Source organism: Octopus sinensis, linkage group LG30 (genome assembly GCF_006345805.1).
Source record: "Octopus sinensis linkage group LG30, ASM634580v1, whole genome shotgun sequence".
Lineage (NCBI taxonomy): Eukaryota > Metazoa > Mollusca > Cephalopoda > Octopoda > Octopodidae > Octopus > Octopus sinensis.
In genome coordinates, this window is record NC_043026.1 from 12,934,804 (window position 1) to 12,959,860 (window position 25,057).

The window sequence follows — 25,057 nt, forward strand, 5'->3', positions numbered from 1 at the left end:
ATAAGTAGTATATTGAAAAATAAAAATATTTTGTAAGTAGGGAGCCATTTGTGATTCCAAGGGTCAAAAGAGGGTATTTGGCCAAAAATGGGTTAACAACCTTTATTCTAGAAAATCGATCTGGAGAAACTTCTGGATTTCATTTGGCAGAGGCTGTAGACTGCCAATTGTAGTTTCTGATTGCTGGTTTCTGATTGCTCGACTGATTTTGAAACCCTTACACTTCTCATGTTGGCTGCATTGGCAGCTCTCCTACATCCAGCTTGTTCGGGGGTTTCCGATGCCCTTTTTCTCCTCTTGGTAAGAGCATTTAATGCTCTTCGGGATGCAGCTTGTTCAGGGGTTTGAGACTCCCTAAGTTTTTGCATGTTCTCAGCATTGCAGGCTCTCCTCATTGCAGCTTTCTCTGCATTTTCATTCGCACGGGACTTTCTCTTCCTCGCTGCATCCTTGGCCCTTTTTATTGCAATCTCTTCCTCTGTTGGTGGAGATTTATTTTTAGGGGGCATTCTGCTGCCCATGGGATAGGCAACTACACAAGAACTCTAGATTGATCGCCGCATTCAAGCATTACATAAATATTTAAGCTTACCTTTTAACAGTTCAATGCTAATTCTTCTGTCGTCCCTTAATTTAAAGACAATTTGATGTAGTAGCTCCTTACTTTTTGTACAAACAATTATTTCTATTTCATGAATGACTTTCACTGGATTTCGCAATAAATTTTGATTATTCCCAAATTTATATCAGAGTGGTATGATGACTCCTGTATATCTTTTGACATTTCTCCAAGGAATAAAAACAAAACCAAATCCTTTCACTGTTTCACCCTGTTACATTAATCTCTTGAAATTATTCTTTGTTCATCACAATATTTCAATAGTTTTCCTGTGTCTGTTTTTACACAAATACCTCTGTGGTTATCAGCTGCGATCGTTATCAATATCTAAAGATGCTGCAAACTCCTTTGCAAATATATTCAAGTTTAATTAGAATGCAAAAGCACCAGGTAATGAGATGGAGAAATGTTGCTATGAATCTCAGATGAGAGCAGATATTTCACAGCAATCCAACCCTAGATTTATAGCAGTAGGGTTATTATATCTGTTCCCTAAGACATTTTCCTTTAGTCTTTAAGACATGATAGATATTCCAGATGTATCCAATGTACAGAAGTCGTTTTTGTGCCAATGTCATCTGTGAATCTGAAATAATAAAGAAACAGAATTAGATAGAGAGGAGAGATCAAAAGAGAAATGTTACAACATTTCTTTATTAATTAACAAACGACATCAAATAACATTGGGTGAAATCTAAAAATTTGTAGACTAAAACTACTCCATCACATTGTCTAAGATTATATACTTTTCTTCTTTCAGTCATTACTCTGTGGCCATGCTGGGGCACCACACTGGAGAATTTGAGGCAAACGAATTGATCTCAATACTTATAAATTAATCTATTGGTTTCGTTGTTATTTATTGTATTGGTCTCTTTTCCTGAGCTGCCAAGTTACAGGGACATAAACAAACCAACACTGGTTATCAAGTGTTGGTGCTGGGGGAGACACACACACACACACACATGAATGCATGTATATATGGCAGGCTTCTTTTAGTTTCCAAATTTACCAAATCCTCATGTAACTCTTCAGCGTAAGGCTATAGTAAAAGACACTTGCCCAAGGTGCCATACTGTGGAACTGAACCCAGAACCATATGGTTGGGAAGCAAACTTCTTACCACATAATTACAATGTTGGCATTACTCATTTTTGCCAGCTGAGTGGACTGGAGCAACATGAACAAGAACACAACGTGTCGCCCGGTCCAGGAATCGAAACCACAATCTTAAGTTAAGTTAATTTTTTGGCTCAAAAAGCAAGGCCATGTAGGGGGACATGGAGTTATGTACAGGGAGGGTGTTCATGCAAAGAGTTCAGGCCATTTCTGGTCAAGAGAGACTTTGAACCGAGCGGTCGTCGACATCTTCACCATCTCGTCCAGCAGCTTATTCCATGGATCTGCAAACTGGACGGAGAAAGCCCCTCTCCTTCGATTGGGATGAAATCGTCGCAGATAGAGCTTTTCGGAGTGACCCCGCAGCCGACGCTCTATGTGTGTCTGTGTGTGTATATATAGTTAAGTTAATTTTTTGGCGCAAAAAGCAAGGCCATGTAGGGGGACATGGAGTTATGTACAGGGAGGGTGTTCATGCAAAGAGTTCAGGCCATTTCTGGTCAAGAGAGACTTTGAACCGAGCGGTCGTTGGCATCTTCCCCATCTCGTCCGGCAGCTTATTCCACGGATCCGCAATCCGGACGGAGAAAGCCCCTCTCCTTCGATTGGGATGAAATCGTCGCAGATAGAGCTTTTCGGAGTGACCCCGCAGCCTACGATCATGATGCTGACACCCTAACCTCTAAGCCACGTGCCTCCACAAATATATTATACCCAGTGATTTTAAGAGGTATGAGAAAGATATTTTGCTTTTATATCATACCTTTACTTGTTTCGCACATATACATAAACTTTCATGTGTATTTTAGATGAATTCTTTATCATTCTTTATCTCTCCATAGACTTCGTTTTCACTCACTTCTATAACCTCTGCATTTTCACTAATTATTAATTTCAAACTTCTTTGAATTTCCAGTCTAATGTAATCCACATTCTCTCGAAAACACATTTCTGCAAAATGTTATCTGAAATTATGGGACTGAACCCGATACCAACATCATGGTTCCGGGTTCGGTCCCACTGTGTGGCACCTTGGGCAAGTGTCTTCTACTATAGCCTCGGGCCGACCAAAGCCTTGTGAGTGGATTTGGTAGACGGAAACTGAAAGAAGCCCGTCGTATATATGTATATATATATGTGTGTGTGTGTGTGTTTGTGCGTCTGTGTTTGTCCCCCTAGCATTGCTTGACAACCGATGCTGGTGTGTTTACGTCCCCGTCACTTTGCGGTTCGGCAAAAAGAGACCGATAGAATAAGTACTGGGCTTACAAAAGAATAAGTCCCGGGGTCGATTTGCTCGATTAAAGGCGTTCCTCCAGCATGGCCGCAGTCAAATGACTGAAACAAGTAAAAGAGTAAAAAGAGTAAAGAAAGAAACAGCAAAAGATATTTGAAAACGGTGGGGTGAAATTTCCGACTGTTCCACCCCACCCACCCCGTTTTCCAGACCAAACAAGGGGAGGGGGGTTCTGTGGCATATTACGATCTCACTGTAATTCATTCAATGAAAAGAAAAACAACAACATTTCCAGTGTTTCCAAGATGAGGGGGAGGGGTCCGGTTCCTCCCCCCCCCCGAACAAAAATATGGGGTTTGCAGCATATTAGGTGTTCAGAGTACTTGATTTCTTGCAAAAAATCCGAGGTTTTTTTTTTTTTTCCTGATTGAAAATCGTGTGGGTGTGCTTCCCAAAGGAGTGGGGTGGTGAAATTTCCGAGGATTCCACCCCACCCCACCCCGTTTTCCGGACCAAAATAAGGGGGTTTGTGACATATTAGGCAGCCACCGTAATTCATTCAACGAAAAAAAAAAAAAAATTTCAAATGATTCCGGGAGTGGGGGAACCCCCACCTTTTTTCCGAACAAAAATAAGGTGTTTGCGGCATATTAGGAAAGTCAGAGTACTTGATTCCACGCAAAAATTCCGAGGTTTTTTTTTTTTTTTTTTTTTTTCCTAAGTGAAAATCGCGCGGGTGAAAGAATCGAAATTGACCGAAACAATAAAGTCAGGGGGCGGTGCATATATGTAAGAATACCGAGTTCAAATCCCGCTGAGGTCGAACTTGCCTTTCGTCCTTTTAAGCGCTGATAAAATAAATACCAGTTGAATGTTGGGGTAGATGTAACCGACTTTTGGCCCTCATGCTTTCCGAAATCCGTCGAAACTACACCTGATTATATATGCACGTTAGATGAGTTGTAGTGCACCTGAGCACTGTACACAATGTTTATTATTATTATTATTATTTTCCCTTCTCTGATATTGCTGGCGTTGTGTCAAATTCTGAACCCGCAATATTCAGGAACATTTTTCCCAACACCTTTCTCATCCCCGTCTGTCTCCTCTCTAACGGTATCGATATTATTGAAAACAGTTTGTTTTACAAGTGTACAAGCGATTCACGTTCTCCTTATTATAATTTTCGAGCAATTCTTGAAGTTGGCAAACGTCTGAGTCAATTAATTACGGTTCAGTTTCTTGTCTTAGATATCACAGACTTCTGTTTGCAAGGGTGGATCAGATGTAACGAAGATATAGTCTCTACTTACCAGTAGAATGTTTGATATAAAGTCCAAACAAAAAAGGAAGGAGGCCGAGGAAAGTTCATCGACTGATTTCTTGTTGATTAAAAGCCATTTCCCCTTTTTCTGTAAAATAGGGGAAAACCAATTAACGACGTAAAGATGTGATTAAATTAAATAATTAACCAGGAAAGTGACGGAACACCGACCCTCAAACATGCAGTTGGCCCAGTTTTGTACACAAACAGTGAAGTTCTTCTTCCACATAAGATATAACCAGGCGTAACTCAAGGAAACACAAAGATTAGACGATTTCATTGATAATTTTCCAGAGTGTCAATGAGGCCGGTGACACATATTAAAAGTCCCCAACATAATATAATATTTCAGTTTCCGTCTACCAAATCCACTCACAAGGCTTTGGTCGGCCCGAGGCTATAGCAGAAGACACTTGCCTAAGATGCCACGCAGTGAGACTGAACCCGGAACCATGTGGTTGGTAAGCAAGCTACTTACCACACAGCCACTCCTTTCACCTATATATATATATATATATACGACGGGCTTCTTTCAGTTTCCGTCTACCAAATCCACTCACAAGGCTTTGGTCGGTCCGAGGCTATAGCAAAAGGCACTTGCTCAAGGTGCCACGTAGTGGGACTGAACCCGGAACCATGCGGTTGGTAAGCAAGCTACTTACCACACAGCCACTCTTGCACCTATATATATATACGACGGGCTTCTTTCAGTTTCCGTCTACCAAATCCACTCACAAGGCTTTGGTCGGTCCGAGGCTATAGCAGAAGACACTTGCCCAAGATGCCACGCAGTGGGACTGAACCCGGAACCATGCGGTTGGTAAGCAGGCTACTTACCACACAGCCACTCCTGCGCCTGGTTAATGTTGACATTACTAACCCGGAAACGAAATTTAAAAAAAAAAAATTTTTTTAAACAGTGCAAAGGGTGTAAAAAAAAAGGTGTAGGAAACGAATATGAGAATAAAAATTCTGGGGAAGCAACGGGAAGTATTTCGTTTTATGGAGACACGTGAAAATTCACAAAATCTAATGTTTTTCCTACGTAATTTTGAAAAAAATATAATCCTTTTGAAATCACAAATTAGGCTTTAACCTCAAGAACTGAGATGCTAAACATCCCTTTGAAGGGTTCGGGTCCTTATTTCTAGTATAGCTGGCAGAAACGTTAGCACGCCGGGCGACCTGCGTAGCCGTATTTCGTCTGTCGTTACGTTCCGAGTTCAAATTCCGCCGAGGTCGACTTTGCCTTTCATCCTTTCGGGGTCGATAAATTAAGTACCAGTTACGCACTGGAGTCGATGTAATCGACTTAATCCCTTTGTCTGTCCTTGTTTGTCCCCTCTGTGTTTAGCCCCTTGTGGGTAGTAAAGAAATATATATATATATATATATATATATATATATATGTGGATCTTTTCCTTTTGAACGGCAGATGTCAACACGATTTCTAGTTAACTAAACACTTTTAAATTTATTATACTGGTAGAATGTTTTTATCAAACATAATTTTTTCTTGGCTTTATTGAGAAAATTCTATATGTTGTAAGATATTTCGTCTGAAAATCCGAGCATTTCGGCAATTTTAACCAATCGATTACCTCCATTCAACTAATTATCAATAATAATAAAGGGTAAAATTAATTAATTAACTAGTAATTAGTAATTCCACCAAGTAATATTCGGCATGTTAAAAGGACCATTTTTCGGTAAACTTAAACAATATTTTATAATTATGAGTATAATTATAATTAGGGTTCAGCAAAAATTTGCTTTACTACATACCGAACTTTAGAAATAGCAGCCAAAGAACCTTAGCTATTTCTTCTACTAGTTTCTTATAGTAGAAGAAATAGCTAAGGTTCTTTGGCTGCTATTTCTAAAGTTCGGTATGTAGTAAAGCAAATTTTTGCTGAACCCTAATTATAATTATACTCATAATTATAAAATATTATATATATATGTGTGTGTGTGTGTGTGTGTGTGTGTGTACAGAGAGAGAGAGAGAGAGAGAGAGATGTGTGTGTGTGTGTGTATAGTAAAAGAACTCGAACCCTTCAAAGGGATGTTTAGTATCTAAGTTCCTGAGGAAAAGCCTAATTTCTGATTTCAAAAGGATTATATTTTCCTCAAAGTTACGAGGGAAAAACATCGGATCTTGCGAATTTTCCAAAGTCCTCTCCCCACCCACTCGGAAAAAATTTCCCCCTACAAATTTCTTTATAATCGTAATCTATACCGTTTGAGGATCTTTTCCTTTTGAACGGCAGTTTTTAACATAATTTCTAGGTAACTAAACACTTTTAAACTTCGTATACTGGTAGAATGTGTTTATAAAACATCTTTTTCTCTTGGTTTTATTGAGAAAATTAGGATCTTTTTCCTTTTGAACGGCAGTTTGTAACATAATTTCTAGGTAACTAAAAAGATCCCCGTTGGAAAGGTATTTATATAAAACTTGATTAAAACAAAAAACCTCATTTTCCTAAAAGTTATGAGGGAACATTAGAAAAATACAGGGTGTCCATAAAGTCAGGGTGCAATGCTACAAAATTGCTTTTCATTCTGAAGCTTGAAAATTAGAACTGAAAATAACTGACGTTATTGAAGGTATTACTGAAAAATCAGCTGGCAGATGTTTCCAAGTGCTGCAGAATCATTTTTCTCTTTGTGTTAGTAATGATGGTGGACGTATTTAAAATGAACAAGATGAATAAAAAATTTAGGTCATTCATTTTTACAAATTAATTCTATCCTGTATAGTTACGAAGATACAAGCATTTTCAATTGCACCACGACTTTAATCGACACCCTGCAGTAAGTTAGGTCCACAGCGTTATTTTAAGGGTCCGTGAAACAGGTTTTCTTCTCTAGCATTTTACATAGTCGAACCTTACACAAGAAAGACCATCTATAAAATTAGTCTGAACCCATAAAGAGCTGGGATTTGCATTTACACAGCATGGACAGCTGAGCGCAGTTTATGAAAATGGGACTACCATGCACAGATAAAAAAAAATAGTTAAAATATCCTCCTAGTTATATAATGATGGCAAGTTTTACATCATCTGAAAAGCCATTAGTTGAACTATATTAGTCCTCTTGCATTCTAAGGGGTTATCAGAGCGTTTGAGTAACATTAGACCCCCAATAAACACCTATAAATTAAACGCATCTATCTGGGTCACGATAGTAGCCTGTCGACCTGTGTCTGACAGCCACAATCGTGACCCGTCGTCGCACTTTATCTGTTAAACATCGAATGGCTATGGGAGACGACCAGAATAAAATAGCAACCAAAGGGGGTCCATAGACAAAAAAGGGGGGGGAGTGTTGAGAATCACTGTTGGAGAGAAATTTGTGCAAAATGGGTCTGTGCGCATCTCTCCATAAGTGGAAACATAACAAGGAATCTCCCAAGTGCTGCCAAGTGGTTATCTCCTCTTCGCCAGCAGAAATCGGAAAGGGTGAGGCAGCCAACTGCGTCATTTATATAATTGGATACTTGAAGTGAGCAGATGTGCACTTACAATAAAGCCATTACACAATAAAGACTGCTTCAATTATATATATATACATATATAGATATATATCAAGACGCGACAGAGAATATATTTAGAGCGATGCTTTGAAAACAAACGGGAATTGATGTCTAAAGAAGCAAGAAGCTAAACGAAGGTTTATGTCGCAGAATCTTTAAAAGTGGACAAGAATCTCCAGAAAATCGCGATCTAAGAACGAAAGAATTTTGATTTGCAGTTTGGTCGACGCCCCGATTTACTGTCGAGAAACAGCGGTAAGTTGACAAAGATTTACTCTAATAATAATAATAAATCTGTAATAACGTTTGTAAATAATAGAATTGTCATTATGTAGAAGGGACCCTTCAACGATTCAGTAATTCTATGCAAGTGGAATCACATAAGAACATTAGAAGAAAGATATTTGTTGCTCCAAGTCGTCGTTTTGCAGACTTTTGCCTACAGAAATAATATTTCCAAACTGAAATGTCGATCTGTTATTTTTGAAAATATCAGCGTTACGTGTGATATATAAAGTAAAGTATATAGATTTGCTAACTGAAAACGCTTTCATTTTTTTCACACACGGAAATTTATCCTCTTCTCCACATTGTGCTCTGAATTAACTGAATAAACACATTTTAAACAATAACAAATCAACAAGATTATTCTAATGATCTTAATAATAACTATTCGTGTTTATAGTTCTAATTATTATATTTGTGGGACAATGAAACGGGAGCTAGATGTCAGGATACTTTCCTTTTACCTTTTTTCCTATTTTTTGCCCTGGCTTTTTTCCCCCTTATTTTCTCTTTTCCTTGTCTTTCTTTAATAAAAACCCGTGTAAAGATTTCCAATTACCCACCGAGGGCAGTCCGACTCCTATTTCAGATTACCCCCTGCACTGTTCTCTTTAATCCGTCTTTAATTTTGCTAAAATAATGTATTCTATAACGAAAAATGTCGGATTTAAAAAAAAAACACTTCCGAATCTGTTTTAACAAACGTCATTTCTTTATATGTCAAAATGTAATTCAAAGAAAGAAGGAACTAGCAAATAAAATCAGAGATGTGGCTGTTATTTCTGACTACTCGGAAGATTTTTAAAAAACATCACGAATCTAATGGGGGAGAAAGGTGCGCCCTTCCTATAACAAACAGTCAACATTTAACAGGCAGCGAAGTGGTCACTCTACATGCTAGAAATAACAGCAAATAACTGTCGGGTCAGTCACAGGATCGGGGGTAGGTTGCATTTGTCAATGTTAATAGATTCTTGCTTCGCCCTTAATTAAAAGACTGGCAATCTTTCGTCTCTAGTAGACCTTTCCGTCCATTTCCGTAAAAATTTTTTTTTTTTTACATATGGACTTGCGGGAACTTTTGAAGTAATGAGAGCGAAAGAGACTAAGAGAAAGCGATTGTATGACGAGGGAAGTTCTTTTGAAGTTACCGTGCATGTGAAGCATTGATGTACATGTGTGTGTGTGTGTGTGTTTGATGGGGTGTGGGAGACAGACAGTATGTTGTGTAAGTGAAGTGCTTCTGTTAGTGTGTGTGAAGAGACAGAGAGAGTAATGTGTGAAAGAGAGAGATAACTGAAATTTTTTACTCGGTGTATGTGTATATGTATGTCTGCATGTATGTGTGTGTGTATGTATCTATGTATGTGTGTGTATGTATGTATGTATGGCCGATTCAGTGTAATTTTTTACTCGGTGTATGTGTATATGTATGTATATTACTTCAAAAGTTCCCGCAAGCCCATATGTAAAAAAATATATTTTTTTTTACGGAAATCGACGGAAAGGTCTACTAGAGACGAAAGATCGCCAAAAGACTGAATTTCTCTGTTGGGATAAAGTGCAGTGGGGTGGGGCTGAATTTTTTTTCTATTTTAACAGTGAAAAGTACATTGGCGGTGGGTGCGGAGCGAAGTGGGTTTGCTAGAGAGTATTCTTTTTATTGTAGGTCGCATATCTGTCAAAATCAAATCAGATGTTTTATCAGTTTTTTCGGTAATTTCGGTAAAGGTTTTTTTTATTTAAAAAAAAAATTTTTTTATGTCCTGTTGAAGCCGACATTTACTGTTTCAAGTCCGCGAGCGAACCGAGAAGCGAAAGGCGCATACACACGCACGCACGCACGCACGCACGCACCACGTACGCACACGCACACACTTTGACATTTCTATCTACGAGTTGAGTGGTGAATCACCAACTCGTACACAATTTGATGATGTCGCTGTGCTTTACAAAATTTATTGATTTCACACAATGTTATATGATGTAATTTGCTAATATGGAAATGTAGTAATCTAATACTGTTTCTTTATTCTTTCAGATTAACGGTTGACATTTGCACAAAACAACTTTTGTCTATCGGGATACATTACCATTACGATCGTTTAACGTCCGCATTTCCATGCTTGCAAGGGTTCGACTGTTTGACACACAGCTTGCACCAGACTCCCGTTGTCTTTTAAGGCATGGTTTCTATGGCTGGATGCCCTTCTTAACGCCAACCACCTACCAGAGTGTACCGACTGCTTTTTACATACCACCGGCGTATCATCTATTAAACACGAAAGGAAAATGTCTTAAGGAACAGATATAATAACCCTACTGCTATAAATCTAAGGTTGGATTGCTGTGAAATATTTGCTCTCACCTGAGATTCATAGCAACATTTCTCCATCTCATTACCTGGTGCTTTGGCATTCTAATTAAACTTGAATATATTTGCAAAGGAGTTTGCAGCATATTTAGACATTGATAAAGATCACAGTTGATAACCACAGAGGTACTTGCGTAAAAACAGACACAGGAAAACTATTGAAATATTGTGATGAACAAAGAATAATTTCAAGAGATTAATGTAACAGGGTGAAACAGCGAAAGGATTTGGTTTTGTTTTTATTCCTTGGAGAAATGTCAAAAGATACACAAGAATCATCAGACCACTCTGATATCAGTGATAAACCATTCTGTGAAAATGATAATTTAAAAGAGCAAAAATGTAATCCTTCAGAAGGAAAACGATATCATTGTGATATCTGTGATAAGCTATTCTCTGGCAGTACTGCTTTAACTACTCACAGACGTATTCATACGGGAGAGAAGCCATTTCACTGTGACATCTGTGGTAAAGCATTCTCTGATGGAAGCGCCTTAACTTCTCACAAACGCATCCATACAGGGGAGAAACCGTTTCGCTGTTACATCTGTGGTAAATCATTCTCTAGAAGTAATGCTTTGACAATTCACAAACGGGTTCATACAGGGGAGAAACCATTTCAGTGTGATATCTGTGGCAGGTCAATGTCCGGAAGTAGCGATCTAATTAAGCACAAACGTATTCACACAGGAGAGAAGCCATTTCACTGTGACATCTGTGGTCAGTCATTCTGTTTAAGTAGTGGCTTAACTACTCACAAGCGAATTCATACAGGAGAGAAGCCATTTGAATGTGATGTCTGTGGTAAATCTTTCTCTCAAAATACTAACTTGAAGAGACACAAATCTATTCATACAGGAAAGAAACCAGTTCAGTGTGACATCTGTGGTAAACGATTCTTTGACAATTATGGTTTAACAAAGCACAAACGTGTTCATACAGGAGAGAAACCCTACTGCTGTGATATCTGTGGTAAATCATTCTCTGTAAGTTGTGCCTTGATTAAACACAAACGAATTCATACGGGAGAGAAACCATACCGCTGTGATATCTGTGGTAAAGCATTCACTGCAAGTGGTGGTTTAAGAATTCACAAACGCCTCCATACGGGTGAGAAGCCATTTCAATGTGACATCTGTGGCAAATCATTATCACGACTCGATAAGTTAAATTCACACAAACTTATTCATACACGAGAGAAACAATATCAATGTGATATTTGCAGTAAATCATTCTCAAAAAGTAGTAAATTAACAAAACACAAGCATATTCATACAGGAGAGGAGCAATTTCACTGTAATATTTGTGGTAAATCATTCTGTAAAAAAACTGCCTTAACTATTCACAGACGTATTCATACTGGAGAGAAGCCACATCACTGTGATATCTGTGGTAAATCATTCTCTCAAGTAGGTAACTTGACTTCTCACAAGCGTATTCATACGGGAGAGAAGCCATTTCATTGTGATATTTGTGGCAAATCATTCACTCAAAGCAGTGAATTAACTAGACACACACGAACTCATACAGGAGAGAAACCGTACCGCTGTGAAATCTGTGGTCAATTATTCTCAGAATGTACTAACTTAACTAAACACAAACGTACTCATACAGGAGAGAAGCCACATCATTGTGTTATATGTGGTAAATCATTCCCTGAAAAAGCTGCCTTAAGAAAACACCACCGTGTACATACTGGAGAGAAACCATTTCACTGTGGTATTTGTGGTAAATCATTCTCTATAAATAGTCAATTAACTAAACACAAAACTGTTCATAAAGTAGAGAAATGATTTAACTCTGACATTTTCTGTAGAAAGTTACTTCACAAAACATCAACATAGTCATTCAGGAGAGAAACCACATCACTTTGATATTTGTGACTAATCATTCTCTATAAGAAGTAACTTGAATCACAAACATGGTCATACAAGAAAATAGCCATCTCACTGCCACATGTGTACTAAATCATTCTCTCACAAACTCCACTCAACTAAACATGTATCTATCCATACAAAAGTATGACTTTATCATTGTGAAATTTCTTTACAACAAACAAGGAACACTTTCAAATGATATTTCCCTGCTAAACCATGGATTATCTTTGTGGACTTTACAATAATCCATGAACCTTTGGCAATAATTATATCCCTCATGGTTGTTTGTTTGAGGAGTTGTTTTACAGCCAGAAGCCCTTCCTTATGCCACCCCTTTTAGTAACCTTTTATGTGGGACATAAAAGGTTACTTGGACACAAGCTGCTTGTTAAAATTCATTCTGTTTCAGAAATAACTTGTATAACCATAAATGTATTCCCCGTGGGAAAGAAGATACGAGCAGTGTGATAACAAGCTGCAGTCACGATATTTTATATCACCACAGTTATATCAACATTGGTGAGATAACATATTATTGTGATATTTTGAATAAAAATCATTCTCATAAATATCCAATATAAAACATTTCCAGGATTTTGGAAAGATATTGTGGGTAAATAAGTGAGAAATATATTCTCAGAGATGTGTAATAATATCACTGTATCATTTGTTAAGATATCAATAAAGCATAAAACATAATATTTCATCATAGCATAAGAGGATATATGCAAATGTCTTCTACTATAGCCTTGGGCTTGTGAGTGGATTTGATAGATGGAAACTGAAAGAAGCCCGTTGTATATATATATATATATATGCGTGTGTGTGTTTGTGTGTCTGTGTTTGTCCCCCTAGCATTGCTTGACAACCGATGCTGCTGTGTTTATGTTTCCGTTACTTAGGTGACTGGTACAGCCTTCTGGCTTGCCAGTCCTCAGTCAAACTGCCCAACCCATGCCAGCATGGAAAGCAGACGTTAAATGATGATGATGATGATGATAATGATGGTCGTGGTGGTGGTGGTGGTGGTGACCGTTTCATTGTTGACCCCAGTTTTAGCAGTGGTGGTGCTGATTATAATAGTGATGATGATGATGGTGATGGTGGTAATGATGAATGAGTTTGTTGTTGTTGTTGGTGGTGGTGGTGCTTTTATTGCTGTGGAGGCACAATGGCCCAGTGGTTAGGGCAGCGGACTCGCGGTCATAGGATCGTGGTTTCGATTCCCAAACTGGGCGTTGTGAGTGTTTATTGAGCGAAAACACCTAAAAGCTCCACGAGGCTCCGGCAGGGATGGTGGTGATCCCTGCTGTACTCTTTCACCACAACTTTTTCTCTCACTCTTACTTCCTGTTTCTGTTGTACCTGTATTTCAAGGGGCCGGCCTTATCACTCTCTGTGTCACGCCGAATATCCCCGAGAACTACGTTCAGGGTACACGTGTCTGTGGAGTGCTCAGCCACTTACACGTTAATTTCACGAGCAGGCTGTTCTGTTGATTCGGATCAACCGGAACCCTCTTCGTCGTAACCGACGGAGTGCTTCCATCCATCCAGCTTTTATTGCTGGTCCCAGTTTTGGCAGTGGTGATGCTGATACTAGTACATGTGTCTCCTGGTCAGGGATTGGAATATCCCTGGTGTTGGCTGGCATCAGTCACCCTTAAAGAATTCTCTGTTATTGGTAGAAGACATCTCCAGTTACTTTGATCTAAATTCTGGCCTCTTTTACTCCTTTAGTTGTTTCAGTCATTTGACTGCGGCCATGCTGGAGCACCGCCTTTTAGTCGAGCAAATCGACCCCGGGACTTATTCTTTGTAAGCCCAGTACCTACTCTATCGGTCTCTATCGGTCTCTAAGTGACGGGGACGTAAACACACCAGCATAGGCTGTCAAGCAATGCTAGGGGGGCAAACACACACACACACACATATATATATATATATGTATACATATATACGACAGGCTTCTTTCAGTTTCCGTCTACCAAATCCACTCACAAGGCATTGTTCGGCCCGGGGCTATAGCAGAAGACACTTGCCCAAGGTGCCACGCAGTGGGACTGAACCCGGAACCATGTGGTTGGTTAGCAAGCTACTTACCACACAGCCACTCCTGCGCCTGTTCATCTTTTTTAGGCCTCTTACCCTTAGTTGCCAACACAACCATCACCACCGTCATCATCATCATTATAATCTTTATCACAACCAACACTATGACCACCATCAATGACATTCTGTCAGAGCTTTGGGCTGACAATCTTGAGTTAGTGAGTTCGATTCCCAGACCGGGCTGCGTGTTGTGTTCTTGAGCAAGACCCTTTATTTCCCGTTGCTCCCAGTTCACTCAGCTGTAGAAATAAGTTATGATGTCACTGGTGCCAAGCTGTATCGGCCCCTTTGCCTTTCCCTTGGGTAACATCATGGGATGGAGAAGGGAGGCTGGTTCGCATGGGCGACTGATGGTCTTCTACAAACAACCTTGTCCGGACTTGTGCCTTAGAGGCGAACTTTCTGGGGCAACCCCATGGTCATTCATGATCGAAGTGGGTGGGGGTGGGGCTTTACATTTTACCCCTTTATACACACACACACACACACACATAAAGTAGTAGAAAATATGGATAGAGAGATGGATAGGCGCAGGAGTGGCTGTGTGGTAAGTAGCTTGCTTACCAACCACATGGTTCCGGGTTCAGTCCCACTGCGCGGCATCTTGGGCAGGTGTCTTCTGCTATAACCCCGGGCCGACCAAAGCCTTGTGAGTGAATTTGTTAGACGGAAACTGAAAGAAGCCCGTCGTATATATATATATATATATATATATATATATATATATATATATAGGTGCAGGAGTGGCTGTGTGGTAAGTAGCTTGCTTACCAACCACATGGTTCCGGGTTCAGTCCCACTGCGTGGCACCTTGGGCAAGTGTCTTCTACTATAGCCTTGGGCCGACCAAAGCCTTGTGAGTGGATTTGGTAGACGGAGACTGAAAGAAGCCCATCGTATATATGTATATATATATATATGTGTGTGTGTGTGTTGTCCTCCTAGCATTGCTTGACAACCGATGCTGGTGTGTTTATGTCCCCGTCACTTAGCGGTTCGGCAAAAGAGACTGATAGAATGAGTACTGGGCTTACAAAAGAATAAGTCCCGGGGTCGAGTTGCTCGATTAAAGGCGGTGCTCAAGCATGGTCGCAGTCAAATGACTGAAACAAGTAAAAGAGTAAAGAGAGAGAGAGTCCTGTTGCTTTCACAGTAAGCTCCTCATTTGAAACTGGCTATCAGTTTACATAGCAATCAATTGTTGGGCAATGTAATATGTGTGTGCAACTGAGAACCTAGGAAGCCTGGAGAAGAAATAAATCATAAAGCCAGAAGGTGGAAGAGATGGAAATATATTTATTTTTACTTATGATTATAGCCGTATATAATATTATTTATTATATAAAATCCGTTCTGTCTGTCTGTGTGTGTGTCTTCTAGGATCTCGGGCATCCTCCATCCGATTGCGCTCAAATTTGATATGTAGATATCGACGGTATCAGGGGGTGTATAAGTCTTGAAAAAATTACAAAAATCGATTCCAGGTGGGAATGTGATCGATGAAGCCGTGGGAACGTGCATTTGTACGTGCAAGTACATCAGTCGAAATCTGTCTCAAATTTAGGTTAAATCAAAAACAATGGGAAAAACCGTTTCGTTATAAAAAAAAAAAAAACAAAGAAAAAAAATCAATACATCAAGAAGGTGGTCGTGGGTTGTGCTAGAAACAACAGCCAAATCTCCCTTAAATCACACACCTTTTCGTCTGAAAATACTTCCAAAATTTTTACCTTTCTTCACCGAAAAGACTTCTCCCGTGGTTTATAAATGCGTAGGGCACACAAGGAAAAAAAAAGGAAAAGATTTAGAAAGAAAGGCCAAAATCTTGGTTTCAAAGGCGTAGTAAAAGAAAATTCGGGAAATCCCGATAAAACGGAGAATACAGTTTATGTGGGCGCCAAATATTCTCTACAGCTTCTTCATGATCTGTCGCAGTGTCCTCTTCGTGACATGTTTACACACCAGGCAGCTAAATAGAAAAAGTTATTGAAATCAGACATTACTCATTTTACCCCATCTTAGACATCATTTTTTGAAACTTGAAAATTATTAAATTAGGCGTAAGTGTGAGAAAAAATTGAGCTGGAACCCAACAGAAAAAAAGAAGGCAATCTTTCGTCTCTAGTAGACCTTTCCGTCGATTTCCGTAAAAAACTTCTTTTTTTTTTACATATGGGCTTGCGGGAACTTTTGAAGTAATGAGAGCGAAAGAGACTAAGAGAAAGCGATTGTATGACAAGGGAAGTTCTTTTGAAGTTACCGTTCAGGGGAAGCATTGATGTACATGTGTGTGTGTGTGTTTGATGGGGTGTGGGAGACAGACAGTATGTTGTGTAAGTGAAGTGCTTCTGTTAGTGTGTGTGAAGAGACAGAGAGAGTAATGTGTGAAAGAGAGAGATAACTGAAATTTTTTACTCGGTGTATGTGTATATGTATGTATATTACTTCAAAAGTTCCCGCAAGCCCATATGTAAAGAAAAATTTTTTTTACGGAAATCGACGGAAAGGTCTGCTAGAGACGAAAGATCGCCAAAAAGAATATTGATTGTTAAACATAAAGAATTATCCAGATATTTCATTAGCAATTTCGATTACAATCGCAAAATGAGGAAAAATTTCCGGAAAACCATTATGTGTCACCTTTCTCTCAACTTCAACAACAACGATGCTGTCCAATTTTTTTACTCCTAAAGATGATGCACAGAACAAAACAATGATAAAGTTACCGATTCTGTCCTGTCCTGGGATCTTTTAATGCCGTTCAAATACCTATTTCTTTATTACCCACAAGGGGCTAAACATAGAGGGGACAAACAAGGACAGACATAGGTATTAAGTCGATTACATCGACCTCAGTGCGTAACTGGTACTTACTTTATCGACCCCGAACGGATGAAAGGTAAAGTCGACCTCGGCGGAATTTGAACTCAGAACACTTCTAATTAGTTGAGCTAATCGAATTATATCGGATCAGTCTGTTTAATAAACAGACACGATCGAAAGCCTTTTTTCGGTAGTGTGTGTTGGCAAGAGGTGTTTAGCTGCTATTTTAGCCGGTTGAATGACCATGTGAAGACACCCTTGTTGATACGTAATAACTATTTAGCTGGATGATATTTTTTGGCATTTTCCATGGATTAGATGCAATTAAAGATGTAAATTAATATAATTCAAGCTGATTTTCATCGAGATATAGGCGTAGGAGTGGCTATGGGGTAAGTAGCTTGCTTACCAACCACATGGTTCAGGGTTCAGTCCCACTGCGTGGCACCTTGGGCAAGTGTCTTCTACTATAGCCTCGGGCCGACCAAAGTCTTGTGAGTGGATTTGGTAGACGGAAACTGAAAGAAGCCCGTCGTATATGTATGTGTGTGTGTGTATGTATATGTGTGTGTATGTATGTGTGTGTGTGATGTATGTATGTATGCATGCATGTGTGTGTGTCTGTTTGTCCCCTCCAACATCGCTTGACAACTGATGCTGGTGTGTTTACCGGCACTTAGCGGTAACTCAGCGGTTCGGCAAAAGAGACCGATCGAATAAGTACCAGGCTTACAAAGAATAAGTCCTGGGGTCGATTTGCTCGACTAAAGGCGGTGCTCCAGCATGGCCGCAGTCAAATGACCGAAACAAGTAAAAAGAGTAAAAGAGTATATATTATGTTGGGGACTTTTAATATATGTCACCGGTCTCTTTTAAACGAGGGAAAAACTTATTGATGAACCCTCGTGTGTTTCTAATTAGTTGAGCTGATCTAATTACATAATCTGTCGTAATTACCTCGTGTTTACATCTGTGGATAAGAAAGGGTGCCCTGCATGCTTGCGGGTTGATGTTCCATCATCTTCATGATTATATATTTCATCTGATCACAGTTTTACATCGTTGATAGGTTGACCCCTATTTTTAGGCGACCAGGGAAATGAATAACAAATCAATCACTGAACTTTCCTCACCTGTCTCCACTTTTCCTCTGGACTTTAAATCGAAAGCGCAAATTATTTGCGTCGCTATTATTTTGTATATATTGTAGCACGTTTCTACTAATTGAATTTCAGGGGAGGACCCGGTCACCAAAGAGTATTTTAATGGTAAGTACAAAATGCTCCACCATGTAAACAGCGGATTGTAATATCGAAGACAAGAAACTGCACCACAACTATTTATCATTACAAATTATCAACCATCTTACAAACAATAACTCTGAGCACCTTTTCAAACTCCACCTGTCTAACACCCGTGGACATGTTTACAAAGTCAGAAAACAGCACAGCTCCCATGACTTCAGGAAACGTTTTTTCAAGCTGAGAGTTGCTGAAGCATGGAACAAACTGCCGGCTTCAGCTGTTAGTTGTCGGAGCACTGCATCCTTCGAAATTTCCATGCTTCCTGAGATTTGCCAACACTACACCTGATCTTTCTCCCCTCCATACACACGCTGAAGCATGGAACAAACTGCCGGCATCAGTTGTTAGTTGTCGGAGTACTGCATCGTTCAAAACTTCCATGCTTTCTGAGATTCGCCAACACTACACCTGATTTTCTTCCCTCCATACACACGCTGAAGCATGGAACAAACTGCCGGCATCAGTTGTTAGTTGTCGGAGCACTGCATCCTTCAAAACTTCCATGCTTTCTGAGATTCGCCAACACTACACCTGATTTTCTTCCCTCCATACACACGCTGAAGCATGGAACAAACTGCCGGCATCAGTTGTTAGTTGTCGGAGCACTGCATCCTTCAAAACTTCCATGCTTTCTGAGATTCGCCAACACTACACCTGATTTTCTTCCCTCCATACACACGCTGAAGCATGGAACAAACTGCCGGCATCAGTTGTTAGTTGTCGGAGCACTGCATCCTTCAAAACTTCCATGCTTTCTGAGATTCGCCAACACTACACCTGATTTTATTCCCTCCATACACACGCTGAAGCATGGAACAAACTGCCGGCATCAGTTGTTAGTTGTCGGAGCACTGCATCCTTCAAAACTTCCATGCTTTCTGAGATTCGCCAACACTACACCTGATTTTCTTCTCTCCATACACACGCTGAAGCATGGAACAAACTGCCGGCATCAGTTGTTAGTTGTCGGAGCACTGCATCCTTCAAAACTTCCATGCTTTCTGAGATTCGCCAACACTACACCTGATTTTCTTCTCTCCATACACACGCTGAAGCATGGAACAAACTGCCGGCATCAGTTGTTAGTTGTCGGAGCACTGCATCCTTCAAAACTTCCATGCTTTCTGAGATTCGCCAACACTACACCTGATTTTCTTCTCTCCATACACACGCTGAAGCATGGAACAAACTGCCGGCATCAGTTGTTAGTTGTCGGAGCACTGCATCCTTCAAAACTTCCATGCTTTCTGAGATTCGCCAACACTACACCTGATTTTCTTCTCTCCACACACACGCTGAAGCATGGAACAAACTGCCGGCATCAGTTGTTAGTTGTCGGAGCACTGCATCCTTCAAAACTTCCATGCTTTCTGAGATTCGCCAACACTACACCTGATTTTCTTCCCTCCATACACACGCTGAAGCATGGAACAAACTGCCGGCATCAGTTGTTAGTTGTCGGAGCACTGCATCCTTCAAAACTTCCATGCTTTCTGAGATTCGCCAACACTACACCTGATTTTCTTCCCTCCATACACACGCTGAAGCATGGAACAAACTGCCGGCATCAGTTGTTAGTTGTCGGAGCACTGCATCCTTCAAAACTTCCATGCTTTCTGAGATTCGCCAACACTACACCTGATTTTCTTCCCTCCATACACACGCTGAAGCATGGAACAAACTGCCGGCATCAGTTGTTAGTTGTCGGAGCACTGCATCCTTCAAAACTTCCATGCTTTCTGAGATTCGCCAACACTACACCTGATTTTCTTCCCTCCATACACACGCTGAAGCATGGAACAAACTGCCGGCATCAGTTGTTAGTTGTCGGAGCACTGCATCCTTCAAAACTTCCATGCTTTCTGAGATTCGCCAACACTACACCTGATTTTCTTCCCTCCATACACACGCTGAAGCATGGAACAAACTGCCGGCATCAGTTGTTAGTTGTCGGAGCACTGCATCCTTCAAAACTTCCATGCTTTCTGAGATTCGCCAACACTACACCTGATTTTATTCCCTCCATACACACGCTGAAGCATGGAACAAACTGCCGGCATCAGTTGTTAGTTGTCGGAGCACTGCATCCTTCAAAACTTCCATGCTTTCTGAGATTCGCCAACACTACACCTGATTTTCTTCCCTCCATACACACGCTGAAGCATGGAACAAACTGCCGGCATCAGTTGTTAGTTGTCGGAGCACTGCATCCTTCAAAACTTCCATGCTTCCTGAGATTCGCCAACACTACACTTGATTTTCTCCCCTCCATACACACACAAACATGTATCTGACTCATACACTGTTCCCTTCTCAGACATTTCTACATTACTGCATATACTTTATACGCACTTTTTGACAAGTTGTGGTGCACCTGAGCACTGTATACAATAATTTCATTATTTAAATGTTTGTCAGCTTGCAGGCAATTCCTGGTAATTTAATATGATGGACATTAATCAATGGGACGCTTGTAACACAATTGGTTTTAACAATACAAATACAATTGAAGAGCCAGAGGATGAAGATTTTTTATGGAATGAAACATTTCTTAAGGAAAGATCGTTATGTGGAAATGTTCCTGAATATGGCTGTGAGATTTGCGGACAAGCATTCTCTTCAAAACATGATGTCTATACACACAAAATAATACACAACAGGGAAAAACCTTATTATTGTAAAATATGTGGGAAATATTTTGTTTCTGACAGGGATTTAGTAAAACATAGACGGTCACACCCTGGAGAAAAGCCGTATGAATGTGAAATTTGTGAGAAGTCCTTCTCCCTTAATTCCGTTCTTCTTATCCACAAACGTATCCATACCGGAGAAAAACCTTTCCAATGTGAGATATGTGGGAGAGCATTTTCTCTCAGATCTGTTCTTCTTGACCATAAACGTAGTCATGCTGGAGACAGGCCCTATAACTGTGAAGCAGGTGGGGAGTCTTTTACTCCAAAAAGCCCATTAAAAACACACAACGCTTGTCAGACGGGAGAAAAACCATTTCAGTGTCAAAAGTGTGGCAAACCGCTAATTAATAATTTCCAACGTGTCATTCATAAATGTAGTCCTACCGGAAAGAATCATTATAATTGTGATCTATGTGGAAAGTCTTTTATTACCAATGGTCTCTTAAAAGCACATGAATTAAATCACACTGGAAAAAAAGCATTTCACTGCGAAATATGTGGGGAATGTTTCACTCAAAATTCTAGTCTTAAAGTCCATAAACGGAGTCACACTGGAGAAAAACCATTCGAGTGTGAAATGTGTGGTAAATGTTTTGTGTCTAATAGTAACATAACGAAGCACAAACGAATCCATGTTGGGGAAAAGCCATATCAATGTGAAATGTGTGGGAAATCTTTCTGTCAAAACCCTCAGCTTCGAATCCACAAGCGTATTCATACTGGAGAGAAGCCCTCTCAATGTGAAATGTGTGGGAAATCTTTCTGTCAAAACCCTCAGCTTCGAATCCACAAGCGTATTCATACTGGAGAGAAGCCCTCTCAGTGTGAAATGTGTGGGAAATCTTTCTGTCAAAACCCTCAGCTTCGAATCCACAAGCGTATTCATACTGGAGAGAAGCCCTCTCAGTGTGAAATGTGTGGGAAATCTTTCTGTCAAAACCCTCAGCTTCGAATCCACAAGCGTATTCATACTGGAGAGAAGCCCTCTCAGTGTGAAATGTGTGAGAAATCGTTTATCACTAAAAGTCTTTTTAAAACGCAGATGGGAATTGTTTCAGTGTGAAATCTGTGGAAAGGCTTTTAGCAAGAATTCCAGTCTTGTCGTTCACAAACGTTGCCACACTGGAGAGAAACCATTCCATTGTAAAATACGCGGGAAATGTTTTGTGTCAAACAGTAACTTAACAAAGTGGAGGCGCAATGGCCCAGTGGTTAGGACAGCGGACTCGCGGTCATAGGATCACGGTTTCGATTCCCAGACCGGGCGTTGTGAGTGTTTATTGAGCGAAAACACCTAAAGCTCCACGAGGCTCTGGCAGGGGATGGTGGTGATCCCTGCTGTACTCTTTCACCACAACTTTCATTCTTTCTTCCTGTTTCTGTTGTACCTGTATTTCAAGGGGCCGGCCTTGTCACTCTCTGTGTCACGCTGAATATCCCCGAGAACTACGTTAAGGGTACATGTGTCTGTGGAGTGCTCAGCCACTTACACGTTAATTTCACGAGCAGGCTGTTCCGTTGATTCGGATCAACCGGAACCCTCGACGGAGTGCTTCCATCCAACTTAACAAAGCATAAGAGAGTCCATGCTGGGGAAAAACCATTTCAATGTGAAATATGCAGGAAATCATTCACTATGAACTGTAATCTTGTGGTCCATAAATGTAGTCACACTGGAGAAAGATCTTATCCTTGTGAAATCTGCAGGAAATCTTTTGTTTCTAGCAGTGACTTAACCAAGCACAAACGATTACACGTTGAAAGGAACTCACTCCAATAACGATATATTTGTAAAATGATTGATTAATGATTTTCATTTTGTTATTCCCATGAATAGTCACACAGGAGAAAAGGCTCACTATGATATCTAGGGAGAGTTTATGAAAAAAACAAAAAACGAAGACAAGTGGTGTACAAAACAAACAGGTGTATTAGTATAACGCTCAGGAATAGAAAAAGTCTTTTATGTTTCGAGCCTACGCTCTTCTACAGAAAGGGACACAGAGAAAACAAGGAGAGAAAAAAATGTGTGTAGTGGCTAACGATCTATCATATATATATATATATATATATATATATATATAGGGAGAGTTTATGAAAAAAACAAAAGACGAAGACAGGTGGTGTACAAAACAAACAGATGTATTAGTATAACGCTCAGGAATAGAAAAAGTCTTTTACGTTTCGAGCCTATGCTCTTTTACAGAAAGGGACACAGAGAAAACAAGGAGAGAAAAAATGTGTGTAGTGGCTAACGATCTATCATGACACTATGATATACGTGGACTTTTTATCACCTGCTTGGCAGGCAGTCTCTTAAAAAAGACAAAGATTGGAAGGAATTTTTGTTAAGTGTGAAACATGAGAAATTCTTCTACAGACTCAAATTTTGTTGTTCAACAATTACACACAAGCAGTAACCCTGTGAATATATATAATAATAATAATAATAACAATAATCCATGCATAGAATTAATAAATATTTTAATGCATCGCTATGCGCGTTTCTGCATATCACATGTCTTACAATCATTTTCCGTATTCCTGGGATAATCACAGTGAAGTCCAGCATCCACGGACATCAGGCCGATCATCTTCAGGTGTTCATTCCTTCCGGAGATATCCATTTTCAAAAACGTTTTCTGTAAACAAACTTAAAGCTTATATACATATATATTTTAATCAAATCAAATCAAATCAAACCAAATCAAAATAGATGAACATCAATGGAATTTGTATCCTTGTGGTACCAGTGCCGGTGGCACATAAGAAAACCATCCGAACGTGGCCGTAGCCAGTACCGCATCGACTGCCCTCCGTGCTGTGGGCACATAAAAAACACCATCCGATCGTGGCTGTCTGCCAGCCTCGTCTGGCACCTGTGTCGGTGGCACATAAAAAACACCATCCGAGCGTGACCGTCTGCCAGCCTCGTCTGGCACCTGTGTCGGTGGCACATAAAAAACACCATCCGATCGTGGCCGTCTGCCAGCCTCGTCTGGCACCTGTGTCGGTGGCACATAAAATCACCCACTACACTCTCGGAGTGGTTGGCGTTAGGAAGGGCATCCAGCTGTAGAAACACTGCCAGATCTGACTGGCCTGGTGCAGCCTTCGAGCTTGCCAGACCCCAGTTGAACCGTCCAACCCATGCTAGCATGGAAAGCGAACGTTAAACGATGATGATGATGATGATATATAGCAGAAGCAACTAAGTGACTAACGGTCCAAGAGTTTTGTGCATTGGCAGTTATCCTAATAAAAATATACATATACTCATAGTTTGAGTTCTATCTTTCTTGTTTTCACCAAGATATATATATATATATATACGTATTTCAAAATAGAAAATTACCCTTTAACAGGTAATTTTTACATGCTAGAAATAGCAGCCAAACACCACAATTTTATAGCAAATTTCGAAGTACATGAAAAATAAAAACGTTTACCTTGTTAAAGGTTTTTATTTTTCATGTACTTCGAAATTTGCTATAAAATTGTGGTTTTTGGCCGTGTTTGGCTGCTATTTCTGGCATGTAAAAATTACCTGTTAAAGGGTAATTTTCTATTTTGAAACACGAATATGTTGTCTATTGACTTTTTATACATGCTGGGCCACTGGTGGTGATATTTATAATGAGTATTCGCCACCCTATATATATATATATATATACTCTTTTGACTGCAGCCATGCTGGAGCACAACCTTTAGTCGATCAAATCGACCCCAGGACTTATTCTATTGGCCTCT

The 25,057-nt window shown here is 40.0% G+C and overlaps 4 protein-coding genes across 5 annotated transcripts in view; 3 read left to right on the top strand and 1 right to left on the bottom strand.

Annotated features, from left to right (window-relative positions):
* LOC115226589 (zinc finger protein OZF-like) overlaps positions 1 to 25,057 on the bottom strand; it is a 414,387-nt gene that overhangs the window by 271,351 nt on the left and 117,979 nt on the right. The gene's annotated exons all lie outside the window — the stretch shown is intronic.
* LOC115226645 (zinc finger protein 845-like) overlaps positions 1 to 25,057 on the top strand; it is a 364,992-nt gene that overhangs the window by 215,055 nt on the left and 124,880 nt on the right. The window lies entirely within an intron of this gene.
* Positions 7,511 to 25,057, top strand: part of LOC115226480 (zinc finger protein 271-like) — a 29,473-nt gene continuing 11,926 nt past the window's right edge. The window contains exons 1-2 of one of the 2 annotated variants that reach the window (XM_036515050.1): positions 7,511 to 8,095; positions 10,167 to 12,333. In XM_036515050.1, coding sequence (XP_036370943.1) covers positions 10,754 to 12,292 — 1,539 coding nt within the window. In that variant the 5' untranslated portion in view covers positions 7,511 to 8,095; positions 10,167 to 10,753 and the 3' untranslated portion in view covers positions 12,293 to 12,333. Of the gene's footprint in view, positions 8,096 to 10,166; positions 13,091 to 25,057 lie in introns of those variants that run through there. The other variant, XM_036515049.1, reaches the window with a different exon arrangement.
* Positions 18,148 to 23,074, top strand: LOC115226481 (zinc finger protein OZF-like). Its single transcript, XM_029797477.2, has 3 exons — positions 18,148 to 18,669; positions 21,025 to 22,496; positions 22,881 to 23,074. Exon 2 carries the CDS (start codon positions 21,060 to 21,062, stop codon positions 22,368 to 22,370), a length of 1,311 nt encoding a protein of 436 aa, XP_029653337.1. The 5' UTR covers positions 18,148 to 18,669; positions 21,025 to 21,059; the 3' UTR covers positions 22,371 to 22,496; positions 22,881 to 23,074.